This window comes from Hetaerina americana, unplaced genomic scaffold (genome assembly GCF_022747635.1).
Source record: "Hetaerina americana unplaced genomic scaffold, ioHetAmer1.1.p SCAF_14, whole genome shotgun sequence".
Lineage (NCBI taxonomy): Eukaryota > Metazoa > Arthropoda > Insecta > Odonata > Calopterygidae > Hetaerina > Hetaerina americana.
Genome location: NW_027286514.1, coordinates 14,271,898 through 14,284,343, shown reverse-complemented (window position 1 = coordinate 14,284,343; position 12,446 = coordinate 14,271,898). Strand labels below are relative to the sequence as shown.

General features: G+C 38.0%; 1 protein-coding gene across 1 annotated transcript in view; it reads left to right on the top strand.

Annotated features, from left to right (window-relative positions):
- Positions 1-12,446, top strand: part of sei (potassium voltage-gated channel seizure) — an 858,190-nt gene that overhangs the window by 273,281 nt on the left and 572,463 nt on the right. Inside the window, exon 2 of the mRNA XM_071583602.1 lies at positions 11,642-12,040. Within this exon, the coding sequence (XP_071439703.1) occupies positions 11,642-12,040 (399 nt within the window). The remainder of the gene's footprint in view (positions 1-11,641; positions 12,041-12,446) is intronic.

Sequence of the window (12,446 nt, the reverse complement as noted above, 5' to 3'; positions counted from 1 at the left end):
AAGAGTTTTATCATGATGAATGAAGGACATCGAGGGACATTTACCATACTTCAGAGTTCTAAAAGGGGGGACCCAAACCCAAAAGTAACGTGAATTGGGCTGCGGTGGGGAGTGAGAGTGGGGTAAGCCTTTGCTCGCCCGGTCGCACGACAGGCTCACGCCACCTGCGTCAGTGTGCTCAGCACCGTCGCTGTGACTGGATCGGTCCGTCCGTGAGAGCCGTTTCAGTGAGACAACTTTTTTTCATTTCGGCGAAAAACGTGATGGCGGATTATCAAGAGCAACGCGTTGCAGTGAAATTTTGTTTCCTGTTGTGGAAATCGGCCGCGGAAACTATTGTAATGTTGAAGACTGCTTATGGGGAAGCTGCCCTAAGCAAAACCAGAGTCTACGTGTGGTTTACACGTTTTAAAAATGGTGAAATATCAATGAAGACCAACCCCATTCAAGCCGTCCTTCAACATCAAGAACTGACGAAAACGTCGACAAAATCAATGCCCTCATTCGTGAAGACCGTCGCAGAACCATTGATCAACTCTGTGAGATAGCTGGATTGTCATTAGGTTCAATTTAGAGGACTCTATTGGAAGATTTGCATATGAAAAGGTTTGCAGCCAAATTTGTCCCTCGCCATCTCACTCGCCGGCTCATACTACCCTCTCCGTAATGCAGTTTTTGACAAAAAACGGCATGACATCGATTGTCCACCCCCCCCTACTCACCAAATTTTGATCCCTGTGACTTCTTTTTGTTCCCCAGACTCAAAAGGGACATGAAAGAAAAGCGTTTTGACGCTGTGGATGAGGTAAAACAAAAATCGCGAGAAGGCCCAAAGGACATCCTGATAAATGACTTTCAGAAATGTTTCCAACGATGGAAGCAACGTTTGAAGAAGTGCATTGTGGTCAATGGGGAATACTTTGAAGGCGAACAAAATTTAATGTAAATATATTGAGCGCTAAAGAATCTATAACAACATTCCTGTTATTTTTGGGTCCCTCCTCGGATAATATTATTTTTTAGGTAATCCATCGGTGAAGGTGTAGATGGACACGACCACCAAATAAATATATTGCCTCTCCTAAAAACACACAACCCAACATCCTATTCTACAAAAAGTCCCTCTGAATTTCCCTATACTCCCTTGCTCCCTTCGTCCCTATCCTATTGCTGCTCTTTCCTCGTTTATCAAAAGGGACCCCCCTCTATTACCCTCCTCCTCCTCTATTTCCCCCCTCTATTACAGCTTTCAACATACCAATGCCGATCAATATGCTTTTCATCCATTTTTCCTGCCCCTTTATGATTTCTGCCCACAATTCTCTCTCCTCCACTACCATACCTAGCATACCCACCATACCTAATTTATTTTCCTTTCTGTCCACTATATCTTCTTCATCCTTCTCCTAAACCACATTTCAAAATCCTACCGTATACGTCTGTCATCTTACTTTATTGACCATGTTTCCGCGCTGTTCTTAAATACGCTCCATATCAAAGTTTTTATGAGTCTTTTCTTAATATCCTTTCTCAACGTTCCTGTCATCAATTACCACCTTGTGAAAACCTCGTTGCCTAGTGCAATTCTTCTCATGTCCCTACTACTTTGGCCATTTTGATCGAAAGCATTTCCGAGATACGTAAATTGTTCCACCTGTTCTAGTTTTTGCCCTCCTATTTTAATGTTCAGCCTAGTCTTTCTATTTCAGGAAAACTGCATAACATTGGTTTGATTTATTTTGATTCTCATCCCATGTCTATCGCACTGAATAATTCAATTCACTCAGCAATATTTGCAACCCTTTTGCTGACTGACAAACTAGAGCTTGGTCATCAGCAAACCAAACTGATTTTATAATTTTCGCTCCGACTTTCATTCCCATGCCTCTTTAATCATGTTCTCCACGTATATGTTGAATAGCCCCGATGTTCATGGACAACCCTGCCCCTCACGTATTCCTAACCCTGCCCATCCGGACTCCCCGTTTCCCACTCGCACCTGAGCAGTCTAAGACATGTACAGGTTTAGGATTAGCCTCCTATCCCTCCGATATAACCGTATTTTCTGTAAAAATTTCATTAGTTTTTCCCACTTCAATTCATCAAAAGTCTTCTCGAAGTCTACGAAATAGGCAAATAATTCTTGATTGTATTCTATGTTACTCTCGATTAGTGATCTCATCACTGCGATGGCATCAGTTCTATAATAATATCATAAATATTTTAAAGTATCTAATCAATTTGCAACGAAGTGAACATGGGTGCATATTGAATACCTAAACAACCAGTCGGCTTATTCGGTACTTCGACCTCAGGATCTTTTGAAAAGTTAAATATACAAAGACCCAGTAGATATTTATGAGACAGTCCCAAATTTGTAATGTCATTCTGATGAATATATTTCGTATAGGCCAGCCTGACCTACCAATTTATTAAGGCTTTTTGCCAAAACAAATTTAATATTTGAAAATTCAACAATCAGTTACATGCACTGTCGTAATCAAATTATTTATTTACGTTCTCACAAAAGTTTTATTACTAAATAAATTCCATCTTTATTAATGTGTCAATGAATTTGTCAAATATTCATTCAAAAGAGTAAGCACAATTAAACCCCTATCGATTTTCTGCGCGGTCAACGACACTCATCAAACATATTGTCCTGATAGTTTCTTCATTTATTTTTCATATTTTCTTTTGATCTTCTAAAATATCATTGTGTGGCATTTAGTCATAATCAAAAATCCCATCAATTTAAGTGAGTTCAGGTGAGCAGTTAGTAATTTATATTTTCCTGAAAAAGAAATCTATGAAATGAACAATTTTAAAGTTACATGTAAGTGCTATATTTTACTATTGATATAAAATATAATTAGCACAGCCCACCTTGGATGCAAATAATAAATACTAAACTAATTGGCCAACCATGGGGTAAAAAAAGCAAATATAACATAAGTTAACGTATATTCCCTAATTATAAATTCCCGTGCAAGCGTAATTCTTTCTGCTAACTCGGATGTTCATATGACCCAGAAACCGAAAAATCACCATCTGAAACCGAAAATAAACACATGGAGTGTTTGATGGACTGATTTGCAAACTCCTATGACCTCCAAGTACTCATAATTTAAAGTTTATCAAGCAAAATCTGTCGCTTTAAATTAAATTTTCATATGATAAGGTTTGATAAGGCTACTGAGAGTATGACACTCTTTTATTCAAAGTTTTTTTCTGATTCATTCATAGTCCCTTGAAAAATGTTATCGATTGAAAATGTTTTCGAAAGTATGAAATTAATTTGAAAGACTTAAATATTGCTTGTTTTCAATTAGGTAAAAACATAATAATTTATTGGAACTCTATTTGTTAATGGAGCTTCGTGTATTCCAATGAATAGCGCATGCCATTTAGGTGACAAAATAAACGGTATGTTTCGAATTGATTCCCACCGTTTGAATACAGCTAATATTGGAAATTTATCATTTGTAGTATTCTAAAAGTAATAGTAGCTGATGATGAAAAATAAATGAATACTAAGTTGCCGAAGGGTATGCTCGATGCTCTGATTTTATCTTAATTTTCTTTTCCTGTTTTAGCGGTCGACATTTCCGTTATCACTCCCTTGATTTTTTTTTTCGCGACGGTGAACCGCAAGAGGAAAATCATTGCCCTGTGTTTCTGCTGTATTATTTTTTCTTCAATGCGCTGAAAACCGTCTGTAAATGTTGCCATACTTTATTTCCTTAGGTTCAATCAGTTCATGGTCAACAGGGATCCATGCTGAATGAAAAAATTACGGTTAATGTACTTGAACTAGATTTTTCTTCCTGGTCACAGTAGTCAAATTGATCGAGAATCATTCCCAAAATTTCGGGTTTGAATTCTATCAGGGTCATGAATTTTATATAAGTTTAACATATAGGGTTCAGTTTACGTGGTAGCACATTATCTATGCTGATAGAGAGCCTTAAAAGTGTTTGAATTTAAGGCCGTGATATTTTCTCGCTAAATATATATTTAAATCGTTAGAGTGTAAGATATATGACCAATAATTATAAAGTAGGTATATATGTTCCAGCACCCTCAAATGCACCATCGTTCACATGTGAGTCTATCAAAGGGTGAAAAGAAAATCGTGCCTAGGTCATCGATCTTGCCATTCAAACAATGCATCCATTTCCATCCTTCCTGGCGATGGAATTCTCTCATATCTCCAACCACTCCGGTTCCAAGCAAGTAATTAATCAATATAAATTTAGGTGGGTGCATATTTTTAGTTTTTAGGTTATAGCCACAAGTTTTCTAGCCAGGTATTTTCCGATTCAGTCGGTTGCTCCTGGAATTTTAAAGGTACGACTCCAACTGCAACCTCAAATATATAAGATATTAATATCAACGCATGTAATTGGTTTTCATGGCATTTACTGACTAAAAATAAACGCAAAATCATTAAAATTTAGTATAAGCTTAAGATTTTTGATCAAGGCGTTTGTAACAGCAAAAACGTTGCATGGGCTTCCTCAAAATATTACAGTTTTAGCAAAATACTATCATAAATATCTAATAAAATATTAGAACCACTGAAAATAAGAACGTATCATGATTAGAATAGTTAATAATTATTACATGTTTGAGGAATATTCACTAAATAGATGATATGTTTAGTAAAAGTGGAGTCACTTCGGTGTAATTTAATGACTATTAAATTTTAAGAAATACTGAGGAAACTCAATTTCTGACCTCACAATTTATTCACGACTCACATTTAGGGAACTTACGTCATGACGAGTTGAGGTAATTACAAAAAATAATAGGGGACCAGCTAGTTTAATTAAAGTGCCCCTATAACCCTAATGAAATCGAAAATTTTAACGATACCAAAACTTGGTTGGGAATCGGATGGGTTCCAAACAACTCCGGCTTAACAAAAGTCAAACTATCGACTCTATGAATCAAACAGCGACTGAAAAACCGTAAATGTTATATTTTATGTGATATGACTGGATAAATATATTTTTTCTACGTTTGAAAACTCTCTTTTTTCTTTAATCATAGCTAAAATGTTGCTATTCCCATCGTATTTTGTGGACGGAAGTGGAAAGGCTCAGAATTTGTTTGAACAAATTTAGGTGGATAGCGGGACGGATTAGCTTAATAATTAGTGTTTATGATTTTATTGCACATTTACGGAGATTAGTTATTCTTGGGAAGAGGTATTTATATGAGATCACCCGGAGGATCTGTTCTTGCCCCACTATTATCAGTGGAGAAGCTCTTTATGAACGCACGTCATGATGTCTAAACGCATGTAATGCTTTTCCAACGCACTTCCAGATGCAATCCAGATTTGAGACTGAAATATTTTTAGACATGTAGTACATATACAAGTTTATTATATAGCAATATATAATATACTTGCATAAGAATTTCATGGCAAAAATTAGAAATTAAAATCCCAACCGATAATTTATTATAACCGGTGATTCACGATGAAGAAGCGCATTTCAACGCAAGGCTCTTGCTCATATTTATTTAATACCTCTATGACAACTATCATCCTAAACAATTAGCAGTGAATAAAAACAATAACAAGAATCCTGATATTAAATTAATTTGATAGCTTGTTAGACGGAGATTTTACTGTATTGGAACTATATCGTTTGATTGTGTCTTTTTATTCACCCCGATGTAGGTTTTCATATGTATCCCTTGGTATTTGGATGCCAATTTCTCTACTAGGATAATACTTATCCATCCATGTTGACGTGAAACCACACCAGACTATTCTTATCAAGAGTTTTAGGGGTCGCGACGCCCCGAAGAGGTAGAAGGGAAAACATTCAATTCTAATATATTATTCTTTTCGTCTTCTTGTTCTGTATTCACGAGCTGAGCGGGGAAATAACGGTTCCTCGCAGCACTCATTCTCATATTATGCAGCATGCCGAGTTCTCATCATGAATTGCTCCCTCGGAATCACAAATAAATTTGCACTATTCAGTCAAGTACCATGAATTGAATGTCATATTGCATTTTTGAGTATCCAAAAGCGAACGACCCGTTTTTTGTAATGATTGCGTGTCGTTCTTTCTTCTTTTTCTTCCAAGCAGTTATTTCACAACTAAGAACCCTATGTTTCGTTTAATCATTTGAGCAACGTTCCCTGAGATGCAATTGTTATCAGTTTATTTATTGTGGATCACAAACTAAAGAGAAGTAATCTATTCACTTCAAATTTCCGTCGTAATATTATCAAATTGAGCTCTTGTAAAAGTCTGGTTTCTTCATGGCATACATCTTGCAAAGGTTTTTTCAATCCTAAGTGTGTTTAATTCTCGTTCTGAAATGTTTTAAAAAAACTTTCTTTACCTTTCAATTATAGTCCCTCGTATCTGTAAGTGAGCCAAGGGTGATTATCCATTGTCAACAAATATATATATATATATATATATATATATATATATATATATATATATATATATATATATATATATATATATATATATATATATATATATATATATATATATATATATATGCACATATACATACACACACACACACACATATATATATTGGACAGCAACAAACAATATATAAACACATAAAAAGATAACTCACACGTTATTTCTTGATCGTTTCGACGAAATTCTGCTCCGTCTTCATCGGAAGATATAAAAATAATGACTGCTGGAATAGTAGAAGTGAGGGGTGCGAGAGAAAGGGAAGGGGGTCAGGGGAAGGGGAGAACGGGAGGCGGAGGAGGGGTGAGAGGAATGGTTGGGGAGAGGAAAGGTAGAGGAGAGGCTACAAGGGAGCGGAGATAGGGAAGGAGGGAGATGGAGGAGGTGGAATTGACACAAAATCGGAAAAGAAAACAATCTGCTCACCGCAACTATGAAGTTCTATTTTATATCCTGAGAGGCGATGTTTAATATCTTTGCATCACTGTGTCTTAAGCAAATATTGTATTCTTTCTGCATGCGTAAGGATACTATTTTTTGCCAGAGTGCGTATTTAAGAAAGAGTGGAGGTCATATCACACATATTTTTGTGGTCACCACAATGTACTTTCTATAGCTTTGAGGTTCATTTAGAGTAAGATTGGAAAGGACGCAGCCTTACTAAAACTTATTACTTATTCCCTGTGCCGTCCGCGGTTTTCCGGTAAATTTGCTCAAGTAAGTTTGCCTTAGTTCTTTCCATGCCTCTTTCATTTCCTCCACATATGCGCTGCACAGCAACCGTGATAATGGGCAACCCTGCCTTAAAACTCTTCCTAACACTGCCCATCCGGAGTCTCCGTTCCCCACTCACACCTGCGCAGTGTGAGACATGTAAAAGTTGCGGATTAGCCTCCTGTCCCTCCAATGTATTCCTATTTTCTGCAATATACTCATTATTTAATCCAAATCCATTCTATCAAATGACTTTTCGAAATCTACGAAACAGGCACATACGTCCTGATTGCATTCTACATTTATCACTCAATTTATCTTAATAGAACCTGCTCCACGATCGTTTTGAGGCTTTTATACTGAAGATATGTATAATATTAAGAGGAGGATACATATACAGATGAAAGAAAGACAAAGGAAGTCCATCAGCATATGTCAGGCCTTAATTGACATTATTCACGCCATTTTCCCACTTTGCCATGCAACCTCACAAAAGTATATTCTGAGGCAATTTGGGTAAATGCCAGACCATTATAATCATTCCGGAACTGAAATCACTTAGCTTAGATGCCATGCTTTTGATGTCTCTCGTTAGCCCTTAAAACCTGTACCCTTCCTTCTCATCCGTCTTATTTAGGTTCAGTTAATCAGGGGAATTCATTGCTCTTCGTCATCATGAAGGAGAAATTTCGTCAAATATGAATATGAGCCATTGACCCTCCTAGTGAGAATTTCAGAATCGCACAGTAGATGTCTATTTAGCATTGAATATGCGTATATTGCTAGATTAAATAGAAAACATGCTAAAATTATGATTTACCCGACAATAACCAATTTGTCTAAAGTTATTTCCAAAGACCTTATTTTTTCACTATGCTCCCTGATTTCTCTTTATTGATAACATTTTTATCAATGAATATTGCGGGGTTCTCATGTATTACCGTGATTACAAGCCCCCAATCTCATTTCATTTTGCCTTATCACCGTAAATTTCCCAGAGTTATAAAAAACTTTCCTTAGAAAATAGATCGCTTACGAATCAATTCGTATTTTGAGTATTTTTCAAGGCAGTTAAATCCTTCTTACGAGAAAATATATATCTTTCAATCGATGTTTCTTCCTGATTATTTCCATGCTACATTTGCTGTATGCCGTGGTTATATATCCTTCGGCATCGTTTCAATGCTCTTACTTGTTGAAGGAGTTTCTTAGCAAAATAATATTTAACATTGCTGAAGAAAAGTAAACTTATACATTTCTGGAATTAACCTCAATCACGCTATAAAGCTGGGTCAATTTTTCTAAATAGCGATTCTCTGTACCAACGATTTACGGAACTCCTGCCGCCCTGGTGAAGTACTTTGGCTGACTGAGGCTTTGACACGCATTAAAATTGGGGCCCACAAAAATGATGCATATAATAAATTAGCATCTCTCGTAGGCTTTCCATATTCTCATATAGGTGCATTTTACGTGTGTAAAGGATAAGGGCACAGGGTCAAGTTAAAAATTAATCTGTAACCGGAGACAACTTGGTAGTGAATAGACCAAATAAGATTTCTTCCTCTAGTATTTAGGTAGATTCTTAATTGAACTTCAGGCCCCAGGATGCTAAAATGAAGTATTGGGGAAAGAACCTCTGGAGAAGACAACAATTTCTAGGCTATACGAGGTAACCGCCACGCCAATAAACGCCACGAGGTAACCGCCACTTGTAGCGTGAAATCTCGTTTCAGCACTTAGAATTTTTAGTCCATGAAATTCCGAATTTTACGCTCCCACCCAAGAGAAAGCATTATGCGTACATTTTGGCATAATTCAATTTCATGCGCGCTCTGATGAAGTTGGCGGCGCGAGAGCTCTTGCACGTGGCACGTGTGGTTTTGAATGCGACCCGGAGTGCCTCCCACGGTTTTAGAATAACACTCACGTAGCCTTCGGGGCTGGCTGTAGATTTAATTTCTCTTTAAGACTCTATTCATTTCGAGAAATAAGCCTTGGCAACACTCATAGCTAATGCATTTCAGATACGCTCTAAAATCCTTTTTGTTAGTCCTACAAGTAAATTCAGAATTCTATGAAAATTTTGGATAACATGACATAGAAGTACCTAAATCAAATTCTATAATACATAGAATAGTGGTAAAAGTTGTAACACACTTGTTTTACTTATTAGGTTGCGTGTGGTTTCTTTGCGCAATGCACGAATGACCTAACTACATGGACCGTTAAATCCACATGAAAATTTGATAATTGAGCCATTGATATTTAGAAAATAAATGCAAACAAATAACAATTTTAATGACTTTGCTAGAGCGAGATTGAGTCTTTAAATTCCCTTCTCCCCCTAACCCCATACACACATTAAATAAAATCACAATGATTGTATCAACATAGGTGGGGCGTAAGTGTGAATTTCACACGCCATTGGGCTTACATGTGTTATTACATGTGTGGATGAGCTCCACCCTCACCTATCAAACGTGAAAACTAGAGTTTAGACTATATTAATACTCAAAATAATTTTGTTCGTCATTGCGTTTGGTTTTGGATTTATATTATCTACATACCGAACCATTTTGTCTTCGAATACTGGTTAGAAGAATTTGGAACATTCATGCAATTATTTGCGTGTAAACAAGGGCAAATATTAATGAATTCATCCGCGTAAAAGACTCGCTAGCAGCTGTGCGATTAGCATTTCAACTTTTATCATTGATAAAGTCTATAAGTTAGTCATTCATTTTTATTAACCATGATTATATTCTAATTAGACCAGGGTCACGCCTACACACCTGGAGTCTGCCATAAGGTACCATGGCGTAGGCTTGATAATGGAATCAACATCGCCGCATCCTAAGTTCAATTTACTGATAGCATAATAGTTGATGATAAAAGTTTAACTGAAGAAATACGCCATCTTATCCTCCTCCCTTGGGAGCTAAGTCGTTAAAAAGATCGGGAAACACTTGACTAGAGCAATGGAAGAGGTGTGAAATGGCACAGCTGACCCCCTTTATTTGGTGTTCATTTGAAACGCGCGAATCTCAATATTTGATTGGAGAGCTAACGAATAATTTATAAAATTTCACGTTAATAATGTAATAAGCTAGAGTACATTTGACTAAATTTGATTATTCTGTTTCAATTAAAACTAAACTACACGCACTCTGGCTTATTAAATTATTTTTAGTGGAAAATTGTTATGTATTGTTTTGATTATGGACTCATTTTTGTTTCCACCTAGTAATCCCTTCGTCGTAGAATAAAAGTTTTCAATGCTTGGTGATTTCTGTTCGAGTGACTCCTGGCCATTCAAGTGTTTCCCAATATCGATCTATGTCGAATACTACTGTGCGCTGAAAGGAAATCAAATTTGATGGACGGCAGTTCACGTGTAGTAGCAAACTATATTCAGCAATCGCGAACTTCTCTTTTGCTAGATCACTGTCCTAGTTAACTTAATGAAGAAGAGTCTCAACTGAGAGCAAAAAATTGGGAACCAGAAAAGTCGCTCGAGTCGATTCTCGTAGATATGGTTCGTTAAATGGGAGAACACCCAGTCAACAATAGGCAGTTCGTCCATGATGGGAGCCTATCCTTGAGACGGGGTTTCAACGATGTTTTAGATACTTTAGTACCCTGCAAGCTATCGATAGGGTGTGTGGCAGGGGGCGAATACACCACCAGACTAATTTTGACCCGCATATGACACCTACTGCGGTCGTACAATGATATTCTGATCCCTTATCGTTCGTGTAAAAAATGACATCTTAAATCTATCTGTTCTACACTTAATCTTTCTAATTTTCTCGGCATGATCTCTCTTACCGTAGTAAGATGGGGTAATAATACATTTTCAACATCACTGTCAAAGAGAAATACCTTTAATTTATGCGAGAGATTTAATTTGTAGTTAAAGCTTCCCTCCGTGATTGATTTCTGCCTAGTTCCGCTAATACTTTGGATGCGCTGCTAAGTTTATCATTACAATGTTTTACAAATATAGCTCCTCTACGCTACGATCCCATATGCTAGAAACATATTCTAAATGAGACTTAACCAGCGAAAGATAACATATCTATTTCACCTATTCAACACATTTACCCAGTGCTCTTTTAATAAATTTTAATTTTTTGTTGTCTTTTCCACATATTTCCCCTGTGTGTTTCACCCAGGATAGGTCGTGAGTGAGGGTAACGCATAGGTATTTAATTCGGTCTACACATTCCATTTCGGTGTTCCCGATGCAGTGGGCGTTCTAAAGGGACTAGCCCCTTTTCCAAAAATCTATCACTACGCACTTTTTTAAGTTTAATTCTAATTTTTTTCATGCTTAAAACAGCCGACCATACCTTTCTAATGCCTCTTTATGTCATGTGAGTGAACTGCATTGAACTCAACTGAAATCATATTAGGGTTTGTCATTTAAAACCGTACCTCTCTCTCTCCTCACTTTTCAGATCGGAGTTTCGTCGTCGCCAATGCGCAGCGGATACCACACCCAGTGGCCCCGGCCCAGAGGCCGGCGGGGGCAGAGGAAAGAGGGGGATGCGAGGCGACCCCAGGGGCGGAGGCCGTCACCACTGATCATCCCGTGGGACAGGGGACGGCGGCGGCGGGGTCGACGGCGGCGGGGGACGGGGGTATCAGCCCCCTCTCCCAATGGTGCAGGATCATATACTGCAGCGACGGATTCTGCCGCCTCACGGGCTACTCGAGGGCCGAGGTCATGCAGAGGCCCGCCCTCACCGACTTCCTCCACGGGCCGCTGACCTCCGCGGCCGCCGTGGCCCTCCTGAGGGACGCCCTGCAGGCTGGAGTTGAGACGCACTTCGAAATCCTCTACTATCGGAAGGACGGTGAGTGCTGCATCTGCCCTTTCTCCCTTTGACTCTATCGAATGGCTCATCCGCCGGGTTTGTTTGCTGTGACCCGCGCTGTTTCTCACTAGATCCGCCATTTTAGAGAATTCCGGAAGAAAGACTACGGTTTTGTTTAATTGAATTTTTAAAAATAATTTGGTTTAAATTTTCCTGGAAAGTTAAAATAATCATTTAAAAGGAAAAACAAGCAAATTGAAATGGCTCTGTAGATTATCTCTTCTATTGTAAATCATTCTAGAAACTGCGCGTCAGTTACAGTCATGTACTTCTTACAACACTTGCTATGGTGGCATTTGAGTGTGGCTGCGTATAAAGCGTGCTGCAGTGGTACGTATCTCTACCATGTAAAGCAGCGCCTCCATGAGTAAAGTACGAGAGCTGT